Genomic DNA, 25,689 nt, shown 5'->3' with positions numbered 1-25,689 from the left:
GCTGGGTCCGGCTCCGAAAACCTTTCCCGAAATACAAGCGAGATATAAATAATCCTAATCCTTTTTCTTTGCTTTTTAAGCTCTAAGGCTAAGTTAGAACAGATGTGAGCTTCCTTGTTCTTTAAATTTATGATGTGAAAGGGAAGAATATTCGAGTGTATTCCTATTTTAAGTTTCTAAAACTTTATTCCTCCTCTGTTGTCCCCTCCCAGAGCCTTTTGCATCACCAAATTAAACTGGGTTTGGATTGATAAATGAAAACGACCAAAACGTGAAAAGTTACTGGATCGTAACTTAGATGATGCTCTCCGCAGATGTCGAGTTTCTAAAGCAAACAGAAAATCCGTTACGTCTCTCTCTCTCCCGTATGGCTTTGTTTGCCAATGCATTTCTGATGTTTACGTGAATAAATCAAAGTTGTTGTTTGCTAGAGAACGCAGTACGACCTTGCACACCAAAAACGCATTTATGAAAAAAAGTGAACCCCAAACCAGCCCAGTACTTTGCTAGTTGGTATAACAGAGAGTAAAGTGCAATATTAATTCTGTCCTTGTGATTCTCTGGAAAACGTGCAACTTGTTCCTTCTCGTTATTGTTTCACGTTAATTGTATTAGTTCACACCATCTTAAACTACTTTCTGTAACTTGCGGAGATTATAAAGCCTCTACTTTGTTTTGTTTTTTTCTCTAGTATGCTAAAAGACTTCAAGTTGCCCCTATTCTTCCTTTTCCTAGTACATTAGTGTTAAGGCCTGATCTTCATAAAAGCTCACTGGTACTCAAACCTAGCGTGTCTGGGAATAAAATATGTGGGATATGCTAGGTCTAAACACTTATTTAAAAAAACAAACAATAGAAGGGGTTGTATCCCAAGTCATTTCACTGTCAGGAAGAATTAGCCATACTTATATTGCTAATGGATGATCTATCACGCCTACTTTGCTTTTATCTTTGGCAAATCCATTTTCTTTAATGTTTTTGGCAGAATTAGAAGAAATGTAATTTACCGAAGTTCTTCAGTTTGAGGGCTATGTTTTCATTAGCCAAAATGAGTCACATGCATTTGCTTGCAAATGAGTTTCAGTGATTTCCGTTTAAGCTGGACAGATGAGCTTACTCCTATTCGAGCTGCGATGCCCCAGAATATCGTATGTACCGAACTAACTGGTGCTTGGAACTCCCGAGCTGCTTTCTCGCACGTTTTTTTGGGGTTTCCCTTCATTGTTTCCCTTTCAGTTGGACCGTCATTTGGTTTTACTTTTAGTTGTGGAACTTTACATGAATTTCACTCTGAAAAGTCACGGGTGGGAAAGGGAGTTGTCTCTGTGTGTTCTCCCCACTCGAGACACATATCTAAACCCTGCTTCTTTAAGTATCAGACCTCAGCAGCTGTTAAATCAGTTTGAAAGACTTTTTTATTATTAAATGCGACCATAAACTGTTAACTCTTGGATCTGTCCGTAGCTTGGAGGAATATTATAGGAGTTAATTTATTTGAGTAGGATAGACGACCAAGTAGACTTTTTTTTAATACCACTTGCTTATACTTATAATTGCAAATATTAATTTTGTTTACGCTCTCAGCTTTGACTGGTGAGGCTTAATACTTGCTTCCCCTTAATTTTTACTAAAACTATGGGGAAGAAAAGTTGTATGCGTTTAGGATCACACCTTAGGGTAATTGTGTTCCTAGTTATTTCAAGAAGTCTAGCGTATTAGCAATGTTGTATGGGTGTCTGTTGCTGGAGAAGCAGTGTTTCACGTTGTTTAGGTGTGTGACGCTAATTCCTATTTATGTAACAAGCGCTGAGGCGACAACAGGGGTACGATGAGTTGTTATGTCTCGGAGGCATTAGCAAAATCCCTGCGCGCGCAGAGTTCCTGTTTAGAAACAGAGCTATCGCAGGTGTGACGCTGCGGTCCCCTGGCAGGGGGAGGAACGGGGTGAAACTTCAGTGGGCTCCGTCCCAGGGGAAAGCCGGAGATTCTTCGATGGTGACTTGTGTTGTGCTCTCGCTGGGTGTTGTGAAGGAATGTCTCCCACCTGGGCAACACCTCACCGTAGAGGATTCCCACCCAAGGTTAAGGTGCGGGGATACCCTTGCACCCACCTCCTGTTGGTGCCTCCTTGGTTTATCTAACTCAGGAGGGTTTTGCAGAGCTTCAAACTGCAGTAGTTCTTAGAACGCGTGCTCACAACTAACCCAAAGTTTTTCTCTAACTTGGAACGAGATCGCATTTTACCAAGTGAGCTGGATTAATCAATCTGGTGAGCGTGCTGTTAGTTGAAAGGATTAGATCTGGTTCTTTTGGATCGGCGGGCTTCGGAAAAGCACACTGGGCCGTTTGTTCCGAAGCAGAAAGGCTGCAGCCTTGCTGCTTTTGCACCATAAGCAACGTGCGAGTCTCCTGCGGGCACTGGTATTAAGATGCGGCAGCCTAGAAATAGAGAAGACAAAAGGAATGTTTCCTCTCAAACTGAGGCTTCTGTCTCTTTCGTCGATATCAATTAAAAGAAATGCAGATTTTTATCATGGAGCGCGCACATGCATTTTTCAAAAGTTTTACGTCTTTTTAGTTGTAGGGCTTCAGGGTGTTTGCTCGCGCACCGCACTGCGTGGCTGTTTGGCGCTGGAGGTTTGATTCATTTCTGAAAGCTCATTGATAGAAGAGAAGGACCTTGTTCAGTGAAGTGTAGAAAAGTGCCTGTGGGCAAGACTTGGTAGGGGTTGTCTTCTCTGGAAAGTAATTTTTGTTATTAAAGGGAGTACTTTGGAAGAGGGAATCTATTTTCCGTGAATAAAATAAAGTTTTGTAAGCATTACACTATGCGTATTTTGTAACATCGGAAGGGAAACGTGCATTTCTACTATTTCCATGTAGAAGCAACTTTAACAAATGTGCTCCTGAATACGGGTTATTTAAACTTTTTTTTTCTATTTTATTGACTGTGATGCGAAGCTACTGATGAATGTATTAGTTCTGATGTTCATTTAAGCACTTGTGTGGGATCGATTCCTGTAGTGCATTTTCATGCTGCTAGGGTTACTGTTAATGTTTAATTTTGACTGGTTACAATTACAACTAGTCCTGGGTCAACTCAGGTATCCAGATCAAGGACAGACTTTAGAAACCAACTGTGCAAATACTGACATTCTTCTCCCCGAAGTTTAGATATTTTGTGTAATATTTGTGTTTAATGATAGAAAATGGATGTTTTCCCTGGGAAAAGAACACCTATGTGATTCTTGCAAAAAAAGATCGCCCGTACGCTAACATCTTTAGATCAAAACGGTGCTAATCGGATCAAACGGTGGAGCACAGTCCGTTGACTTGAGTCAGGGACCAGGCTAAAGACAGACATAAATTTGGTTGTGTGGCCTGTCATCTTGGCAGTGATCCGGTCAGACAATATGTGATTTTCATTTTACATTGTTTAGATTATAACCCTGACCGTAGAGCAAGGGCAAAGGGAATCTGTGGAGACAAGTGAGAGGCGCTTCATTAGATCTTATGTGTCTTATTTGGAGAGGGTCTAAGAGTGATGAGGAAATTTCAAACCTCGTTGCTTTTTTTTTTTTTGGTAGGAAAAAGGGTGTTTTATGACCATTGGAGACAAGTGAGAGGCGCTTCATTAGATCTTATGTGTCTTATTTGGAGAGGGTCTAAGAGTGATGAGGAAATTTCAAACCTCGTTGCTTTTTTTTTTTTTGGTAGGAAAAAGAGTGTTAATTATGACACTTCTGGTTCTTTCCCACTTTGTTGTTTTTCTCTGCTCAGAGATTCAGCATCTCTTGCGCCGGCTCTTCCCCGGGCGCCTCGCAGCCTGCTGATGGTGCCAGCGCCTCCCCTCCCTCCGGTCACCTGCTTCCGCCTGCACGGACCGTGAAAGCGCTGCTTCGCTCGCACAGGACTGATGGCGGGGTTCAGCCCAGCGCTCCTGCTCGTTTCCAGGGAAGGCGCCTGGGCCCTCGGTGGCCCTCCGGGCTCAACGTCTCTCCTCGCTTTATTCCTGTTCCCAGGTCCTTCACCTCCTCGCTTTATTCCTGTTCCCAGGTCCTTCACCTCCTCGCTTTATTCCTGTTCCCAGGTCCTTCACCTTCCAGTTCCTCCACAGACGAACTTTCGCGCTGAAGTTCCTAACCTGCAGCGTTTTCCGTTCACAAAAAGTGATGTGCCACGTTGGGGTTTTTTAACTCGTGCTAATGGGATCCATACTTGCATTTTATTTAACTCCCTTTACCTCCCATTGCTATTTTTGCTGTACCTTCTGTCCCTCGGATGCCTGTATTTGCCTGCCTGCCTGTCTTCTCAGGCTGTGTGTCAGGGCAGTACGCAGTATTGGCTCGATTAGTTCTGCCAGCCCGTCTGTTGGAGTCTTGGTCTTTGGCTTCATTCATGGGTTTTGTTACTATCATAAAGACAGTATAAAGGAAATTAATACGAAGATTACAAAAAGCCAGCATTTTAATGCTAAGAAACTCATTCATTAGGCTTTGATTAACAGACAAGATTTCTTGTAGTATTAACATAAGCAGTCAGTTTGCATGACGGCGTTGGTTCAGCACCTGAATACAAGATGCACATTCAGTAGCGTGCCCATGTTCCGTTTTCCATCGGTATTACAGTCTTTTATCTTTTAATTTTTTTCTTCTTTTTTTTTTTTTACTGAAACGACAGACACGACTGGTGGGAGAACATGTATTTTGTTAATCTCTGTTTCTTCCCCTCTTCCCCGCTTTGGCCCCTGGCAGGAGGGAAAGGATTTGTTCGCTTGTTGCTGTACTTGCATTCTTGGCACCGCCGCTCAGGCTGGTAACGAGGCGAGTGCTAATTCTAGTCTTTTCAGGCTTTGAACTGAGGTGACTGGTTTGAGGGAAACCAAATAGTAGCTCTCTCCCGAGTACCTCACTTGGCAACTGTACGGTTTTATGCATACTGCATATTTAAAGGAGATAGACTAACGGTAAACAAGAATTCATAGTTCCCGCTCCTCCTGGGCTGCTGTCTCCCCCGTGATGCAAACTAGCAAACAAATATGCCGTGGGTTGGAAAAAAATCCATACAATAGGAGCTCGGTGTTTTCTAGAGAGCCTTTTTGTGTAAAGGTCACTTAGAATCCGTCTGCGGTGAGGAGAGGGTTTGCTTTACTCATACCTTGGCGTCCTTCAGCTTTCTGGCAGAACCGAGAGTGGTGCCGGCTGGTGATTGACTGGAATTGTCTCTCGGTTTTGAAATGTAACGAAGTGCCCCACGCTGCTATCGGCTGCGTGGTTTGTCTTAGTGACTTACTTGAACGCAGATGCCGATTCCCTCCGTGAACGGGGTGTATGTTAAGAGCATGCGCTTTCAGGATCGAGGCACGTTTGTGGTGCAGAGTCTGTTCTTAGCTCCTACTTTCTACTTCCGTTTGGTTTGGCAGAAGCAGAGCTTGAAAACTTAAAAATCTAAAAATTCACCAAATTATTCGAAAGGAACTTTTGAAATCCAGATGATTTTTTTTTTTTTAACTGTCTTACATTTTGGAAAGCGAACAACTGAAGCTTTGCAAGGATAGATAAAGCAATTACCGTAGGAGTAGGATAGATCTGAGGTTTGCGTATTAGTTTGGTAAGATCAGGATTCAAGCTCGGTTAACAGCTGTGCTACAGATTTGTTCATTGTCTCACTCTCTCTCTTAGTTTTCTGTAAAATATCACCATCAGTAACGTTCTCCTTTGCATGTCGTATGCGCTGTTGCTTGCATATCACATAACCCCATACTGGAGCTGACACGAAGTGGGGAAAATACACTGGAAAACTTTAGAGAATCTCTGGAGTGACGATGCATCAAGAAAAAAACAGCGTCAGAGAAGCTGTAGGTAGCTGTAGAACAAAACCTGTTCAGAGGCGTTATTTTTACAATGGGATCTTGTCCTTCATCAGTGAGATGTATCGGCCGCTTCCACAAAGCTTTGGCGAAGTCATCATGAGCCTTTTGACAAGTTTCCTGTAGATGTGCTGCTAGTTAATAACATTATTAAGAAAGTTTTTGTTAATAAAATAGTGAGTCGGCTGAGGTGTGAATAGCCAGATGGGTTTTGCTCCTTTTGGAGCTCCGTTGTTTTTAAAAGGACCACAAAGGTATCTGAAGCCGTCTTGTTCTTCAGGTGTTGTGTCTTTTTCCCCCCACATAGGGAGAACACAAAACTGTTTTCTTAAAGATTACTTCATTATAGGAAAATATAATTATATTAATTATATATTTATATATATACTTCATTATATAAACTTCATTACTTCATTACTTTAGGACGAGAGGAAATGGCCTCAAGTTGCGCCAGGGGAGGTTTAGATTGGATGTAAGGAAAAATTTCTTTACTGAAAGAGTGGTGAAACATTGGAACAGGCTGCCCAGGGAAGTGGTGGAGTCCCCATCCCTGGAGGTATTTAAAAGACGAGTAGATGAGGCGCTGAGGGACATGGTTTAGTGGACATGGTGGTGTTGGGTCGACAGTTGGACTCGATGATCTTAGAGGTCTTTTCCAACCTCAATGATTCTATGATTCTATGATTCATAAAAATAGCTGAATAGTTTCAGACTTCTGGATCCTGAAATGGGACCATAAACATACTGGGCGCGTTTTTACCTAAAAGAGATGGTCTCTAAATCTGCCAAAATGAAGACGATGATCAGCGCTTTAGAGCTTAAGGGAAAACTGCAGCGATGGCAGTCAAAAAAGGGAACTGGAAACTTTACGGGGATAAGAGTGCCAAAAATGTTGTTTGACTGAATTACTTTAGAAATTTGCCTAACTCGATCAGGTGATCGTAAAAAGAAAATGGATCTGTTACTCTCCTAATGGTTGTCTAATGGCTTTTCAGCGTATGCATTTAGAAAACTAATTAAACATTATATTTAACTGATATAACAAAGTTGCTTGTGTTGCTGTAATGGGTGTTTTTTTTATAGTGTCCATTATGGCTTTCTTCTAAGTGAGACAAATTTCACTCTCTCATAATAAAATTAAACCTAGGTTTTTCTCCTAATTCAGAGACGCCAAGTTTTCTGATGTGGACGATTCCATTATCTGTGCTTTTCATGTGCGAAACGGCAAAACTCATCTTGACATCAGTAGGCCAGAATTTCACATATCTCTGGAGCCCCTTAAGGACTAGTTTTGCCACTGAATTAGAGCAGGCATCCATTAGTCCTGTCAGTGCCATTCCAAAGCTGAGATGAGACTTAAACCTCACCGTGGCTTAAAGACAGAGAGAAGTTTCTCTGTTTTTGTGAAGAGCAGATGCGTAAATTCGGGTAGTTCTTTACCACACCATTCCTACATCAAGAGCCGGGGCTTTCGGGTCGGTCCCGAAGAAGGACGTTGCAGAGCAGCTCCCTTTGACCGCCTCCAGAGGATACTTTGACACCGATTGGCTAGAGTGGTGTTTTGCCTTTGTTGGTAAGGTGGCCTTCCATATCCTATTATCGAAAGCCTCCAGAGGATACTTCGACACTCATTGGCTTCTAGAGTGTTTTGCCTTTGTTGGTAAGGTGGCCTTCCATATCCTATTATCGAAAAGTAGGCGTTGAAAAGTATTTCTTCGCAAAGAGAAACGAGGATGTAAGAAATACGAATGGTTTACAAAACGTTGGTGAGAATGGATTTGATTCGGTTATCATCACCGCGCCCTGCCGCTGCGTTCCTCAGAAACTACCTGCCGGGTTGCAAGGAGCTCTTGGTGTCGGTGCTGTGCGTTTGGGAGGAAGGTGCTGACCACCAGCGTTCCTGCCGTTCTGCACAGAACGAGGGGAGGGGAGGAAGAATTTGGATTAATACAAATAAAAGGGAACGTAAAGTCAAAGAAAAGCTATGGCTTACTGAAATTTAGCCCATAACATTCATCTATGGCTTTAAACAGCTGATTTTTTTTAAATTAAATGAATTATGACTATTTGGGTGGGAATACCCAGTATAGAATGATTAATACGTACACTCATGACAGTCAGTCATCTCGAAGTAGGAGCGGGTTTGAAATGCGCGTGTACTCTAGGGCTGCAATCAGGCTTTCTTTTACAAAGAATAAAAACAGACGCTGGCAAATTCTATGAAAATATTTCTAAATTACATTGCCATTGCTTTGTGGTCTGCAAGACAAAAGGGTGCTGTTCCTGAAGTCTAAATAACAGGGCGGGGAATGGAGAGGATACGAAAACTCTCATCAGGGGGAAAAGGCTTAAAGTTTTGATTTTACTAGGAAAAGGAGGAGAAGTTTATTTTCCAGGAAAAAAAAAAACCTAGAAATTCAAATTAGGAGTAGGGGAATGAGAGTGGATTTGGGTAGAGGGCATTGGCTGTTTTGATACTGTCATGTGAAATAGCACTGTGATAACTGGGAATTTCTGGCAGGACCTTTGGAGAAAGTATCCAATGCTCATTATTAACACCACCACCACAGTGCTGCTTTGGCACCTCCGGTATTGGGAACATCATTTTGTAAAGCGCTTTAACGGAGCCTTCTCACATCTCTGAAGCACTTGGGTATTTAGGCATATGCTTAGGTTTATCCCGTATCAGCAAAGCATTTTAGATTGGGGCTGCTGAATCGAAGCCCTGTCAAGAATTGCACAGGATTTCCCAAAGTTAAAACTCTGGCAGTACGTTCAGGTGCCAAATTTCTTTCTGCTGCCCTTGGCTGTAAAGTTCCCCTTTCCTGGTTGTGTACCTAGACTAACAACTGTCATGGCTCCGAAACGCAGGTTTACCTGTTGTGAGAATAACGCGTTACAAGGAAGCGTGACATCTCAAACTTCTTTCGCCGCCTGCAGAATACAAAGATCCAGCTGGTTTGGAAGCAGCCCGTTTTATTACTCGGGAGCGTAGGTGGGGTTAGCTTGCACTGAGCTCCGTGTTGCCTTAGTTTACAGTGTCTAGGCTAGTAGGTTTAGAGCTAATTGGGATGTCTCTGTCCTGCTTTGTCATCTGAGGGTTGGACGCAACGCTCCTGACCGCTTTCTCAACGTGACCAAGATAGACATTGGAGATACTTTTCACTGACAGCATGAACAAAGTTCTCCGTCTGTGTGTGTCTGTATATATATATTTATTTATTTAACTGGATAGTTTTACTGAGTAGCCTTCTTAATCGTCTGACTTCCCCGAGTTAGACCAGGTAAGATCTGCCCTTAAACCTTTCTATAGGCCTGTTGTTTCCTCGAACCGTAATCGTTTGGCAACGGTTTCTGGTGCTCCGCCACCTTGGATCACTTGTGCTGCTTTTGAACTGTGAGTTACGTACTCGGTACCCCGTTTGTATTTTGATAGTCACAGCGTCTTCGGAAAGAAATACAGAAAGAAATTATGATTGCCTCTCACAGCTTTTGAGCAGTTCGGGGCAGAGGTTTCTCTAGTTGAGCCTGTGGGTGTCATTGAAATAAAAAGGACTGAGGAAGAGGATTTCTGTACTATGACTCATCCCAATCCCAATTATGAAACAAAAAAAGCAATGGGAGTGTTTATATTTTGGGTTTGAACATGCAAGTTTTAAAGTAATGAGGGGGGAACAATATGGCTGTAATATAAATTTTATTGCGCATTTCAATTCAGCATTGCTGACAACATAGAAAGTGTTATAAACAGTTTTATTGCTTTGATAAACTTTTGCCTTTGTGAAGATCGGAAGAGTTGTCCTAAATTGCTTTGCTAAGGAGTTTCTGGGTAGTGAGAGAGTTTATAACATACATTTTCCGGATTTTTTTGTATGTAAAAAAAGAGAGACAGCGAGAAAGAGGGAAAATAACCCAAACATTTAAAAGTTACTTTCTGTAAATTCAACAACAAGCAGGATCGTCTTAAGAGACTGTGATAGATCACCCGTAAAACCTCTGTAAAAAAGGAAAACGCTTATAAAATGACTTTTTTCTTATAATATTGAGGCATTTAAGCGATCCTGTTATCCTTGGGGAAAGGATCTTTATTTAACCCTTTCTTTCCCTAGATTTTAGTCTAATAAAATTTGAAATGAAAATTGGACCAAAAGTTTCAGGGCAGTATATGCCTAAAGAAAATAAATAAGAATAGAAAGCCCAAGGTTTTAGGTCTTGCTTTTTTTTGGGGGGCCCCCCCCTTCTTTTTTTTTTAATCTGGTTGCCACAGACTCTATTTTTGTTTGGGTTTTTTATAATTTTTCCAATAATTTATTAAAGCCTTGTCTCCTGGCATCATGCGGTTAGGTGGGAATTTTTCACTTTACCAAAAAATTCTGTCCTTTGCTTCTGCGCAGGAAATCTTGGCATCACGGCGTAGACAACCGAAGTACCTGACAACTAGAAAGCAAATTAGAAGAAACTACACAAGTCTCTACTTTAGCCTTTCAGAATTTGGTTGTCCACAACACAACTTCTAGGAGGCAATAAGGGAAAGGCACGTTATTTAAGTATTTAGGTTGGTAATCTCAAACGCAGTTTAGCTTGAATATAGTATTACATATGCCAGAGTAATAAGCAGACTGGTAACGAGGCCTTTTACTTATTTTAGAAAATGTTCTGCTGCTAAAAAATCCCTCTGACAAAAGATTTTTTTCTTTTGTTTTCTTTTTTTTTTCCCTTCCTCTGTTACACCTTGGGTAGTGGTGATAATGTAAGAATTATCACATGGAGTCACACTGAAAGTCCATCTGGCCCAGTGGCCTATTTCCTGGTGATGACTGGCAGTATCCAATTTTGACCTTCATACTTCTGGAATGCGAGGGATAATAACAAGAGGTTTAGGAAATGCTGGTTTTGTAGACAAATAGAAACGATCGGCAATATTTATTCACAAAGACAAGACAACTGAGAAATCACAGAGTTCCAATTTTTCAGTTTATGCAGAAGTATTATAAAGATGGGTGTAACGGTGGAAACGAGACACGCTGGGCTTAGGTCATAGCAAGTAAGATTCAGGAAGCATTTTGGTAGCAGTGAGCTACAGGAATCCGTTGTCTGCAGTCACCGTGGGGTTTCTGTCACCGGGAGTATCGTAAGAAGAGGTGGGACAGCAATGTATTGATGTTGCTTATGTATAATCGGTCCTACCTCGGGTGAGTTAGATGACCTGTGTTGGAAACTTTTGACTTCATCTTCTTACGGTTTTGTGCTTAGGGTGTAAGAAAGAGGACAAATGCAGCCTTCGTATGTCTGCTGAGGTTAATGCCTGGTGTTTGATCAATCAGGGCTCTTCAAGAGATCGTGATAATTTGAGTCCGTGGCCAATGCAATTTGAGAGTTGATATCAAAATGCTGATATTGTTAATCATCAACAGCTGAATAGACAGGAGCTAGATGCCTTTGATGTCAAAATGAGCTTCTGGAGTTTCTGGTTTCCAGAATATCCCCAGGGATATATTTGATACGTGGTGGTCTTTGTCTTTTGAAAAATCAAGTTTTAAAGACTGTGCTCAGCATCCTCAAATCCCAGGCAATGAGCTGGGGACCTCACGCTGGCACTGAGCATTTCCAAATTAGGGCCTTGGAAAAAGTCCGTATACGTATGGCCTAACCTTGTCACCCAGAAGAATAGAGGAAGTCCTGTTTTCTTCAGACAGAAAGGGAAATGCGTTGGAGTGACAATATTTTGTTGAAGTAGACGCAGGATTTGAGGATCCATTTTCTTGAGTTAAACCGCATATATGGTTTGGTAGGCAGTTCTTATTAAATGAGAATTTAATGATAGCAGAAAGACCATGAAAAAAATCAGCGCTGGGATTATAACTCTGCTGTCAGTATTTTCCACCCTGAATCCTAAATTGCAATTGCCAGGACCGTTTATCTGCCTTTGGCTTCTGCTGCTGAGAACTCTCCTCTAGTTTTCCCTTTTATCAGTGCAGTACTTTGCTAGATTTCAATCTTTGAAGAACTGCAGCTTGTATTCTTGCATTGTTGGTTCTGTTTCACAGTATCTTTCACTGCAGTAACGCATTCATTGTAATTCCACATCGTTTTCAAATCAAGTGTTTATGTTTAAGTCTGCTTAATTTAAAATGGGGCTTGGGGCATGAGCTACTTAACTGCTATTGGTTGGCAGTACTGCTCTCATGGAAGGAACCGATAAGGTGTTTCACAAAATAAAACTGGGGGGGAACACGGTGCAATCCTCTAATGTTATCCTATTTCCCCCTCTGAGAAGACTTGCATTTACCCTGTATGTGCCAGCAGGGCGTAACAATAGATTCTATCCCATTCTGAATGCAAGATAGAGGCAGGAAATCACTATGAAGAAGAAAGAGACGATTATTCCTCCTTTCCAAGGACTGAATTCGATCTTAGTTAGTCTTGATTTAAAGCAGAGTCGTTACCCTGTCACCTTTTCTGGCATTTGGACAGAAACCTACAAACGTGTGGAACTGCCGTTGAAAATGAAATTGCACTGGGCTGTGTGATTACCTTTCCAAACGTCCTGATAAAGAGTGCAGACGCTGTCACAGCATCTGTGATTTTTTTGACATGTGATTTTTGTCTGGGAGGAATGTTTTGTTTGGATTTTTTTTTTTTCCTCCCACATCTAGCTTTTGAGTAGCTTGTGAGTACCATCAGTCTCACAACAGAATGAAAACCTTGAGCCTTAACTCTTTTTTCATTAATTAAAAAGATAGGAAGGAGCATTATTGTCACAGAGTTGACTTGAAACTGTGGAACACCCCATCTCTCCCTCCTCACAACAGACACCTCCTTTTAGCAACTTTAATTACGACTGTAATTAAATACCCATGTATGATGGAGTATATTGCCTAAACTGTTAACAACGCTGAAGTTTTTTGTGCAAAGACCTGCCCGTACCTTTTCTTGTTAGAAGCCCATAGGTAGCTAGGGTTGACCAAAGCCCCCAAATGCAGCCCTGTTTAGAAAGAATGAGCTTAAAAAAAAGTTGTCAATGAGAGAAGAAATTTAAAAATTTAAAAACCATAATGAATTAATTCAGGTACGAGACTCCGGCTTCTGTGCCTATCTTACTTGCTTGGGGAAATTCCAGCAAAGATGGTGTTAAAATGCATGTTTCTGTTCCGTTGCTAATATCAGATCTACTTAACGAGGGAAAACAGACCGAAGTGTAGGGGAAATCAGGAAACTGCCAATGCAGAAAGTACTGTCAAAAGCAGAACGGGCAAGATTTTCATGTAATGGTTCACCAGTGCATTTAATGGGGTCATAGTCTTTTCTAGCATCACTTAATGAAGATTGGTTTTTCCCCTAGATTTCAGGTAACCTGTAGACTGTAAAATAATTAAGACAAGAATGAAATTGCCACTATTATTAATAGCGGGTCTTTTTCTTTTAGAGATGCTGTGCTTGCTTCTGGAGAGCACGTTGAGACTAGTTTCCATTCCCTCTGTCCCGGTAACTTTTCCCAGCATCAAGTAACGAAGCCAGATTTGGTGACAACTTCTAGAGTTTGCAGATTACTTTGGAATAAAAGCTGTAAAAGGGGGGGATTGCTCCATTTATCTCAAGGAGACGTTAACACCGAAGTCTTAAAAAGTCTTTTAAATGTGGTCATTGGCGACTCTCTGGTTGCTGATCCTTTTAGTAGAGCTGTCTGGATAAACAAGTTACCCATTTGGATTGTTGTGGGAAACAAATGGCCAGTGATGGGCATCCTGATCGCTGCCAGAGTCAGGTGAATATTCAACAGGGTCTTCAAGCCCTTGGCAAAGACCATCTAACAATCCTACCAATGGGGTAAGACACAGAAATTTTGCAGCGGCTCTCTATTTTAAGTATCTGTGGTTGTGTTTCAATAACAAGATGTTGCATGGTAATATATGAAGTGGGAGGTTGCAGACTGACGTAAAATGAGTATACTAGAAATTAAATATGCCACGTGGACTGTTTTTTTTATCTCGCTAAATAATGTTACTGTTATTTTGAAAATGCTAGAGGAGAATCAGGTGCGTTTAAGGTGCTTTGCATTTGCAGGAGTCTGGATTTCTCATTATAAAATTAAGTCAACTTGTCAAGTACACAGATAAATACGTGCAATTTTACTTGGTTTTACTCTCTCTGGAGTGGTACTTCTTAAATGATGGTTTAGTTCAATACATGATCCGGAGATGTCGGTGGTCTTTCCCTCCATGTCAGTGTTTCTGTATCGTGCCTCCGGCAGCTGAATATCCATGGGAAAATGCGTTACATTTTGATCGCTGGTTCTTGAACTGTGGGCTTCGTGCTACTGATGGCCTGTCAGCCGTAGTTAAGATCCGAGAGGCCGTATTAAACAACTATTTCAGTAGTGCTTGCAATTGAAGCCCTGATGACAAACATGCTTATTGTTGTAAAAGAGGGGATGAGGATTGAGGGACGTACGGCAATACAAAGTGTTGGGAACCTCTGTTGTAGGTGACGATATTCCATAACAAAATTTTTGTTAAACGATTTTGTCTTTTTTTTTTTTTTTTTTTTTTTTTTTTGGGGGGGGGGGGGGTGGTTTTGTGTGAAAAAACTTAAGCGTACGTATTTAATGGCATAAGAATAACAAGGCAATCAAAGAAAAGATGATTTGTTTGCTGCTGCTCTTTAGGCACACAAAAAGGACTGCAAAGTAACTTTCTGAAACAATGGACATTTTCCTTATAGGAAGCTTAAAAATATGTTTAAAAATAAGTTTAAATCGAGCCTTCTTCCGAGTACTAAAGGTTTGTCTGGTCTGTCTGTAGCTGTCAGGTTACTTGGTTTGTTTAAATAAGAAATCTGTAAAGTAATGATTAATCTGATTCATCTGTAAAGTAAAGAGTTGCTCTTTGTAGCCTTAGGCCTGTCAGATCTGGGCATTGATGTCATACTTTATATATTTTATTTTAGCAACGGTTGATTAACACCTATTCCTGCCAGCAAAGCTGGATACAGGCTGGCCGGGGAAGTGGTGGAGTCCCCATCCCCAGAGGTATTTACAAGGCGTGTAGACGTGGCGCTTAGGGACATGGTTTAGTGGTGGGCTTGGCAGTGCTGGGTTAACGGTTGGACTCGATGATCTTAAAGGTCTTTTCCAACCTAAACGATTCTATGATTTGTCGAGTGAGAAAGTGGTGGGAAAAGAAACTACCGTTCCTCGTCATACTGTCCCATCTCCCCACAGTTGTGGTATTAAGCCCCGCTTCCCTCGCGCTCGGTGTGCAGAATAAATGAGGCTCTTTAGTACGACTTCTGTTTTTATAGTTAACTGAGCTTTGAAATTGTCTCCTAAATCATCCTTGCCAATAGCATTAACTACCCCTTTGCTGGTAGTCAGAGATTATTCTACAGTAAGTTAAAGGGTAACTCATCTTCTTTTGTGATGACAGGAAACATGGAGGGATGTAAAAGATAATGGCTAATTCAAAGCAGATCACTCCACTCTGCTTCTGGAAATCCATCAACTCCATTCAAACACAGATCTGAAATTTTGCAACAAACTTTGAAAGCTCTTTCCCTTTCACTGCTTCAGTAAATTGTTATCTGGGGGAGGATGATGCAGATGCCCTTGAATTATGTTGCCTTTCATTACGAAGGGGTGAACTGCACATTAGCCTGGCATTCAGAAGCCTGAAGGATTCAACCGCTGTGCTTTTTGCTGCTTCAAAAAAGGTGGAAGAGAGAGGCCAAGTAGGTAAGTGATGTGGTATTGAAGAAAGGTCTTTATCCTTCCTTCTCCGTTTGCAGAAACAAACCCCTGAAAATACATCATTTAAAGCCGTACTCATGCAGAGGTGAGTCATCCCAGCTGTACGGCTGGACCAGGCAGGGAGGCGACAGGGGCAGGTGGAGCAGTGGAACAGCAGGTGAATTGATCCTTGAGTAAACACCCGTGTTTAAATTTTGTTTTGGGGGGGAAAAAAAAAAAAAGGCAAAGACAGCTGAAGCAAAGGAACAAGAGAATCTAATGTAATAACAAGCCACAGAAGGATATTTTAGAGAGGTAATTTTTTTAGAAACAGGCTGTATCTAGGTCTCTTCCTATGACAGTCTCCATCCATACTGCCTTGTTCGTCACCCGGGGTTGCTTCTGATACGCAAAAGCTAGTTGTTCTGTTTGACGGCCAGGTTGTTGCTGTTGTCAGTAGCTGCTTCAGAGAAATGACGTTGTTTACTGCGGGTGTGGGGGTGGGATCAAGAAAACATTCCTGCCAAGTTTGGGCTCGGTCTAGATCAAGAGCGCTACCCCTTGATTTACTGCGTTCTTCTGGAGCAAGGCATCTTGCAAGACCTAGGGCGAAGCACATGAAAATTCAGGATCAGACCGCTTGCTCATGGGGAAACTTAGCGGTGAAAAGACTGCTTTTAGGCTGGAGCAAACCACTCTAAACGCTCCTAAAAACCTTAGAAAACACTCTGTGCAAGATAAATTTAAAGAGAGCCAGGTGTTCTGAGAGGCTCTGTTTGAAGACAGAGGCAAAGACCAGATTCTCCTGTTCCAGCCACTCTTAATCTTTGAGTATAGAAGTAATTTACTTAGGCAACAGTTAGGTATGACAGTCACAAACACAATAAAAAATTATGTAGTAGATTGTTTTTGCTAGGCTGTGATTATAATTACTCACAACTCTCGATATGTATCACGTACCGTGAACCATTTTTAATTTTTTGAGAACAATGCCACTTAAGATATCTTTCTTCATCAGGCTGTTTGATTTATTACAAAACTGCTAGATCCACGTATCGAAAACTCTGCTAATGATTGTTGTGTATCATTCCTACTGTGAAAAAGTGAGACCCAGCGGTAGCTTGTGTGTGTTTAAAACGTGAACGTACATTTTAACATGCTATATGGCTCTACATGAGCTCTGTCAAAGATGAATAAAGCAACTATTCAATGCCATCCCTCCACAGTCATTGTAAAGCAGAGTAGGAGCTGCCTTATTAAAGTGGGCTTTGTTCCTATGCTACCACATGCAAAAGAGATGTATTGAAAATAGAGAAAAAAAACACTAATGAAATAAACAGATTTAGAGTGAAAACCATTATCACAATATAGCTGTGCTGTTTAGCAAACACCTGATGGAAAACACTACAATATGCCAGCAAGGCTGCTTGTATTTTTCCAGTATTTCTTTACAAGCTAATCGGCAGCGTGCTTGATAAAATTGATCTTGTTATGATAGATGTATTTCCATTACAAGTAAATTGTACTAAATGAATTAATTTGTTTCACTTATTCCTTTCGAAGTCAATATGTTACTCGAGAATCAAGCAGTTCTTTGATGCCAGGTTGTTAAATGATTAAGGGGGGGGGAAGAAATGAACTAGTAGGAAATAAGATAGCCATCCACCAAAAAGAGTTTAAGTTTTGTCCAAACGCTATGACAAGCTCTGCTGCCTTCAGAGGGCTTGGATCAATCCTTATGACTCACCCCCTTAAAAAAAATATAATAATAATTAAAAAAAAAAAATTAAAAAAATCCCTGAATGTTTGCATCCACAAACTTATTATCCATGCTAAATCAGGGAAGGCTACTTTGCACAAAGTTGGCTATTGTCTGGAAAGTTTATAGGTGTTTAATAAAACAAGTCATTGGTATATTTTTGTTGCAAGGATGTACTTGTTTTTTCCGGATAGTACGCTTGCGTGCTTTTGACTTGTAGTATGGTTCAGGCATTTCTTATTGGCAGCTTTCATGATTTATGGCTTGCTGAGTGACATTTTATTCCCTATTCGAGGTAGTAACAGCTCAGATTCTTCAATTAATCACTTTTATAAGTAAAACTGATGCACTGGATATTTATAGAGCAATTTTCAGGCCAGGGTCTTTGAGATATTCAAATTACCGAGAAAACCATGTGGACAAACACAACCTGGTGCATGCAGATATAGATGAGTCAGAGAAGATTAAAGGAGGAGGCTGTAGCTGTAACGTCTAGACCAGCATTTGTGACTTCTAATACGCTGCTAACACGGGTCTGGTTTTTTCGAACAGAGGTGTTCAAAGGGAGCTTGAGGTCTATTACGAATTTTCCCCTTGTGATAGAAGTGAAATAACTTTGGATAGGCTCAAGCTTTGTGGATTTCGGCTGCAAAACTCTCATTAAGTTCAATTTCACCTTTTGTGTTGGTTTTGAGACCCTGTCAGAATTTCATTTGGCACAGAGAGAGCAGTAAGTTCAATGAGGAAATGCAGAGTTTTAGAAACCACGATTGCTGTTACGGTCCCGTGGAATGTAACCTGGCAGGACAAGTGTCTGCGCCCAAAGACGCTGTAGTTCGTACCCCCGTGTTCATGATTAGATTTGATTTCTTAACAGAAACGATAAGTGTGGTTTAGGGAAAACACTGCAATGTCAGATGATTAGTGGTGGAATGAAAAGATGCGTTCTTACTGGAAATCAAGTGCTTTCCTCTGATTTTAAGGCACGCGATGACAAATATAATGCTGCTAATGTGCATTTTTCACTCTTAGCCTTAGAAGTAGAGGAACACTTAAGAGCCACGTGAATATAAATGCCTTAGAAAGAGATCTAGTGTGGGTATCTGAAGGGAGGTTTGTTCATACTTCGGAAAATAATAAGAACTTGAATGAACAGGTTATTGTCAGAGCTTTTGCACATCGGGATTCTTTAGGTGGAAAAGGATAACCTACGTGATCTCATGGGATTCTGGCTGCTGAGAGGGCATCACACTGGCTTGTCAAGAAGCGCTTGACAGGCTGCAGAGGACCAAATGTCGGATGAGGAGTTAGGAAAAACTGTTCCCTTGTCATTTCAGTTCTTGGCCAAATCTTTTCCATTTCACCCTTTATTTCCTCCTCCAATTTATGGCGATAGAGATCCAATATTGTAAAAGCTCTTTGTGGTCTCTGAATGGAAAATTACTCTTAGTTCTAGTAAGTAAGTATTACAGTCGTCTTGTTTGCTATTTTCAAGCATTGCTGTAAATTTTTAACCATTTCAGTATACAGCTTAGTGGAAAACCTTGTCTTTATTTGTTTCTCTTACAGAGATATTTCTTTTCAATTTCATCATGTGAGACACTGCAACATTGTGGGAATGGTGGAAAGAGAGAAATGCTGTTAATTCACTCTTTCATTGGTTTAAGTGGGATCCTCTCTTGGGTATTTCTTCCGTTTGGAAGGATTGGGCAGTACTTGTGCCTGTTGTAGTGCGGTGTTTGTTTTAAAGGCAGAATTCCAAATACATTTGTTGGCTTTTCTCCCGAAACATGACTGTAATAGGGACATGGATACATTAGAGAGCTAAATATCCTGCAGTCTGGTTTGCTACTGATGTGCATACGTAATTTCCACTGACAGTAATGGGAGTTACATGTGTATAGAAAGCAAAACAGACCCTTAAAAAATGTTGGTCAAGTAATAAAAGCTAGTCTAAAGAGAGTGTGGAGGTAGGGAGTGGGAGGGTGACTTTTTTTTTTTAACTTGCCTTCTATTTAACTTATCCTCACTCCACTAATATTAGCTTAATATTATTTTTATGGATTCACTCCTGATTTATTGTGGCGTGAGAGGTAAGACGAGATCCATGTGGAATAGGTAAGCAGATGATGACTTTAAAATATACTTACTCTAAAGAGAATGAGAGAGAAAACTGAAGAGGCTGGAAAAGGTTTCCCCTTCCCTGCTCCCAGAAGAATCGGAAGAGAAGTTTTCCCGCGTAGTGGCTGTACGGTAGAAGAGTCTGCCATGCTGGTGTGCCGCTGGGTATCTTTTGCACGGTAGCAAAGGGCACGCTTAGGGACATGGTTTAGTGGGCATGGTGGTGTTGGGTCGACGGTTGGACTCGATGATCTTAGAGGTCTCTTCCAACCTCAATGATTCTATGATTCTATGAAATAGCAGTGCTGAGTCTGTACTGCCAAGGCTCTGTGCGCAGCTGCCCTCCCCGCAGTGCTGGCAGGGGTGCGCAGAGCCCCCCGTGCAGCTGCGTTACTGACACCGGCGTGTGGCACGCTGACCGTAGGGGAAGAGCTTGAGCGTCCTTAGCCATTGCAGCGCCCGAGGACCGGGCTTTTGTGCCTTGCTCCAGACCAGGGCACTGCTCTGCCTGTGCAAGTCACGAACGCAAACTTAAAGCTTCTCTTCGGCAAAACGAACCAGCAGTCCCGCATCCCAGTAGCATTCAGCCTCCAAGAGGTAAAACTGTCTGTCCCAGGGTATTTATGGGAACGTTGCTGTCCTTTGCACAACAGATGTTGTTTTGAACTCTGAAAACAAGAAACATAACTGCAGTGGATGCTGTCAGGATTTTGAGCGTTTTCCTGGAGCTTCAAATGAGAAGGGAGAAGCAAATTCCTGGATAGTTAGACCTGGCAATCTGTAGTCTATCCCCTAATTAAATTCTCTGCAACCAGTGTGTTTTCATTGTTAATCAATGGACATTTGTCCTCAGAAGAAACTAACCCTGGGGAGTGTCAGAAAGGATAAAACTGTTGAGAAATCTAAATGTTACACAAAAGGCATAAAAATAAAATTGTCTTTTTTCAAAATAGCTGAACATCATGGCATCTTAATAAAGGGAGTGCTAGAATATGTTCTCCTAATAAACCTCAGTAAAACCTCTAAAAATAACTACACAGATATATTCTAAGTTGATTAGCAGTAATTGAACTGACTTAATGTAGTTGGATGATGTCATGTGTAATATTCCTCTAAAGTAATTTCTGTAGACAAGCCATTTGAAGTCCTCTTGCAGCCAGCATAAACATCTTCGTGTTGCTAAACCGAGCGCTCAGACTAAAGCACTCGGCGGGAGAGCTCTGACATCTGACCGTTCGATCTGCTTTCGTTGAGCTACTGTGGCTTGCCCCTTAGAAGCAGCTTTGCAATGACAAATCTCTCATCCTTGTTTTAGTGACAATGTGGAAACTATGTAATTGTGTAACAACTTAGACCTGTTAGTTGTAGAATAATAAATGTTAAAGATGGAAAGGACCTTTGAAAGTGTCTGGTTTCAAAGTTTCCCCGCGGTATGCATTTCCAGTGTTCTGTCCAACTCAGTTCAACCTGTCCCAAGCAATGGGGACTGTTCCACGGTTTAATTCATCTCTCTAGAAGGAAGCTTGGAAAACTCTTTTCCTAGGTTTCGGTCTTGGTTTTGCATCTGCTTATACATTCCCTTGTATATCTGCTCTTGTATTTTTACAATTGTCCTGGTTTTGGCAATTAAGAGAGCAAAGATTTGCCGGTCTAATCTTTTAAAGCTTGTAATTGGTTAATGCAGGTGGTATCTTCTTCCAAAATCTTTGTAGCTTGGATTGTTGCTTTTATGGAAATGGTTTTGTAGGGTGGGGGGGGGTGTGTGTGTTTTGGTGTTTTGTTTTTTTTCCTGTTTGTTTTCTGAGGGCCAAGACATCCATAACTGATTTAAGTATTCAGAGTGAGGTACAGGGTGTAAATGTGGTTTCTACAGAAAGAAATTGCTGTGTCCTTCCTCTGAGGCTTCTCTGTTTACTGACCTAGATTGCTTTAATTTAGAAGCGCCTCTAAGTTTTTCTTCATCAGCTCTCTGTGTTATTGACGGTTTCCTTCTTTGTGCCGTGGGGTACTGGGGTATCGGTCATTCTTGGGCGGTTTTTGACTGGGGCACCAGTATATCAATTACTGAATATTCATTTTGCTGATAGAATGGAGAAATTCAACTGTCTGAGATTTGCAGCTGCTGCCCCGCTCTATACCACATCTAAAGGTCAGGAGCAATACCTTGTGAGAAAATGTCATAATTTTGCTGAATTATTTCTGAAACCACAGGATTTTTTTTCTTAATTTTTTTTTGGGGGGGTCCAGAATGGTTGGTCAGTGATTCAGTAAAGCACTGACGTGCAAATCCTGTCAGAAATGCGCACTAACCTCCTGAAACTGTCAAAGTGCCAAAGGCACTGTTAGTTACAATGCTGCCCTTAATCAAGAGGCCTGGCAAGGCCAGGACTGTAGCTTCTGTTCTTGTATTATTAAATATCAACAGCTAATAGCGTGCTTAGTTAGTACTAGTTGATTCTTTAAATGATGGCTTATGGGGGGAGACCACATCCTGCGGACGAGGGGAAGAGTCATTAACTTCCTCTTGAATAATGACATTTTAGGAGCAGGCTTCAGCGTGCCCGTATTTTGTCCCTTCCCCTGTTAGCCTTTGGGGGGAAGATTTCCTCCTGCTCTCATACGTTGTTTTGCCAACTGTCCGGTTTGGGAGTTGCTGGTGAAAGCTGTTGTCTTCCTAGGAGTGGAATGCCAGTGGGACAGGGATTGGCAGATTTTGGAGTCTCTCTGTCTCTTAAAGACAAGTCTTAGTCATTGAAATCAGGATTGAACCTATAGCGTTTTCAGAGAGGCCGACAATGCCATTTTTATGTGCAACAGTGCACTCTCTATTCATCAAGGAAATGGCCGCAGAAATGTGTACCCAGCTGTCTCCGTATCAGTAGCATCTATGCATAGCAGCTGCTGATGTTTGCGATGATCATTTCCTATCAGACCCTTCTTGTTTTGGTGGATAAGCATCAAAAAAAAAAAGAGTTAAAACCTTGGAACTCAAGGACACCTAAGAACCAAATTCAAAGCTATTTCAAATGCAGCGCCACTGTTGCATTGTCTTAATCCGTGAAATTTAAGCCAGCGTTGGATGAAGTTCCCTGCGTGACAGGGAGCTGTGCGGTATGCCCTGCAGTCCTTGTCCTTGAGTATCCCGTGCTGCAGCCCTGGTCTCGGGTCGCTGAGACCAGAGGAGCCTCTGGGGCCCCGCAGCGCCCCGGGTTACTTCCACGTGCTGCGTGGGAGCAGGGTGCTCACACCTCCTCCAGCTGCCCAGGAGATGCCTGCGGTGCTCACTGCGGAGCGCGCCTTGGCCGTTAGCAGATATCCTCTGAGCAAAGTCCTGCTCTAGTGCTTTGAATTTTTGTTGTTGTTTTTAAATCTTTGAATCTGCTTTCATAGGGAGACCTTTTTAAAAAAAAAAAAATTCTGAAAATCCTTTTTGTACAATTTTACAAGAATCACAGCAAGAGAAGAGATGATATCGCGGCCAGGGCTTTAATCTGTTATTTATTAGACCTCAGTTAAATGAGGTGCCTGTGACAAAGCAGGGTGTGTGGTTTTGGTTAAGTCCCCTGGGTCCGCTGGTATGCGGTGTATTAGGACTGTCAACGCAAAGCACTCTTAGAGGGGAACTTTGTATTTGGATCATAACCCCCTTTACTGCTTTCAGCTCCTCTTTGCAAAGGAAATTATATCCTTAAAGGCACAGATTGTAGATGGATTAGGTCTGTACTGAAGACACATCTGTGTTAGAGATTTTACCCGATGGACATAGTTTTGCCAGCAAAACCCATTTAGATACGGTCCTTAACCTTTCTGTGCCCCGGTTCTCCAGGTGTAAAATGGGGATAAGATTCTTGACAACTCCAGGAGGAGGTGGGCATACATTAAAACATGGTGAGACCACTAAGTACTACAGTGATGGAGTGGGATTCTGTAACGAGGAGATACTATTTCACGTTTATGTTTTTAAGGGCTTGAGAACGCTAATCCACACAGAAACCACACCACGTAATTTGTGTTCATTATCCTATGAAAACCTTCTGCAGGGAAGAAACCTTTTGCATCTTAGAGTAGCTTATAGCTGTTGTAGAACTGCACGTTCAAACTGTCCCGTGCTCTTCTGATTGGGCAAGTATAAATATTTATCAACCTCGCGTTGGAAATGCTTTTTCTTGTCCTAAGTCAGATGTTGTGAAAAGAGCATAAGGTCTGTGAACAGGGATGAAAGAAATACGCTGGGGACTTAAAAACTTTGTTTACACTACCAAACAAATATGAATGCATAAAAAACCACGACTACTTTTTTTTCTTACTGTTCATATGTTATTAAACCATAGGAGTACTCATCTAGTCGGCATGAAAAGCGTTTGACCGTTTCATGCTGTTGGGGTTCAGGCAGGAGGCAATGTGGACTGGGAGACCTCGGACAGGGAGATTCTTTGTGGATATTTTGGTCCTCAAAGTGGCAGTACCCCATCAGACACGTGTCAGAAACCTTATTTTTTTTCAGTAACCTTACGGCCATCTTTCAATGAATGTTACTTCCTTGGAGTAACAGAAGCAACATTCTGAATACTTACAGGGGTTTCTCGGGGCGGGAACGACATTTAAGCTCAGATTTGCCTTTTTTCCAACCGCCTGACAATGTACACAACAAAAGGAAACTGAAACGATCTAGCCGACAGTGCGGGAGGATCCAGGGGGCCACTCTAAGCGGGTGTTTATGTCAACCAGTTGTTAGAGCTCCCGGTCCAGGCTTTGCTTCCCAAGCTGTTGAAGCCTTCTCTGTTAGATCAGTGACTTGGAACAGTGATCAGTGCAGCGGGCTTCTGGTTTGCATGGTTTCCTGACAGGAGGTAGACTTCCCTTATTTCTAGGTGCCGATAAAATCGGAACTCAATTGCTAGTCTCCCAGCCTACATCCGTGTCAGCCATGTATGAGCACGATACCTTCATTTTCTAAAGTGTTTAGGCTGATACTAGAATGTCTCCAGTGCAGGTCACGCATCTTCTTGACAAAAATTCTAATAAACTATTCATTTGCTTCGACTATCTTTTTTTTTTTCCCCTTAATAATATCTAACCAACAGCAACAAATTATCTTAATACTTCAGCTTCACTGTTGGTTGGTCTTGTTGTTGTGTTTTGGCGTTTTTTTTTCCCCCCAGTTCTGCGAACAGCTGTAGTAGTTGTCCTTACGTGGAAAGCTGGCAAGTTCGGAGTCATTACAAATTTAGTTCAGAGATCAAAACCTAAAAAAGGGGAAGAGTTCAGCAGTACGCTCCCCGTGTTTTTGAGAATGTTAAGAAAATAGGGACGGAAAAATCGGGGAGCAGTTATGTTGAAGTAGTATATACTGATTAGACACAGAGACACTTTTCTGTTGAGGCATGCTAATTGATGATTTGTATTTGTGGCCACCTAGCTGTACAACAGTATCTGTTGCATGATAGCCTACTAGAACTGTAATCTTTGCAATCACCTAAAAGTTTTAAGAAAAGTAAAGAACAAATTCATTGCGTAGAATAGCATGCAGAATATGGCGCTTGCCTGCTCAGTCTGGTGTTGTAGTATCAATGAGGATTGATTTAATGGTATTTTCCTCATAAGAAATGTTCAGGAAAGCAATTTCCCATTTTTTCCTAGTACGTTGTCCAGGAAAGCAGAATTGGAATTAATTCTGTTAAAGTTATTGGAAAAATCATGGCTGCTCTCCTCCTGGAAAGAATAATGGCAAATTTCACTGGTACATCTGTTTGGTTTGGGGGGGGGAATAAAAATTGGCATTAAGTTAACTTCATTTTTTTTCAGAGTGGTTATTTAAAATAATATTTGATTGAAAATAAATATTTTGGATTTTAATTAAAAGTACATCCAGTGCTTTTCTGGGTGCACATGTTTATACACATGCAGGGTAATAAAAGGTCATTGTTATCTTACTTAGCTGCTCCTTTGTGACACGGTTTTATTCCATTCATGGGAGAATAAGTAGAGCGAATGTACTAATAACTCAAATTTTATTGTGGTTAAAGCCTTAAACATTGGAAATCATCTGGAATTTGTCATCGAGTTACCAACCCACTATTATAATTATTTTAAGTACCCATTTGCTGTTTCCATGTAAATAATGATGAGCAATAGGGAACCACTATGTTACTTAGCACGTTTGTTAGTAATTTTTCCCTTTGCTAGGACTTAAAAAAAGGGGGAAAAAAAAAGGGG

General features: G+C 41.4%; 1 protein-coding gene across 1 annotated transcript in view; it reads left to right on the top strand.

The window, feature by feature from the left end:
• Window positions 1-5,302: 5,302 nt before the first annotated feature.
• RET (ret proto-oncogene) overlaps window positions 5,303-25,689 on the top strand; it is an 82,205-nt gene continuing 61,818 nt past the window's right edge. Inside the window, exon 1 of the mRNA XM_009278826.2 lies at window positions 5,303-5,413. Within this exon, the coding sequence (XP_009277101.2) occupies window positions 5,303-5,413 (111 nt within the window). The remainder of the gene's footprint in view (window positions 5,414-25,689) is intronic.

This window comes from Aptenodytes forsteri, unplaced genomic scaffold (genome assembly GCF_000699145.1).
Source record: "Aptenodytes forsteri isolate BGI_AS27 unplaced genomic scaffold, ASM69914v1 Scaffold226, whole genome shotgun sequence".
Classification (NCBI taxonomy): domain Eukaryota; kingdom Metazoa; phylum Chordata; class Aves; order Sphenisciformes; family Spheniscidae; genus Aptenodytes; species Aptenodytes forsteri.
This window is presented reverse-complemented; position numbering and strand designations above follow the sequence as displayed.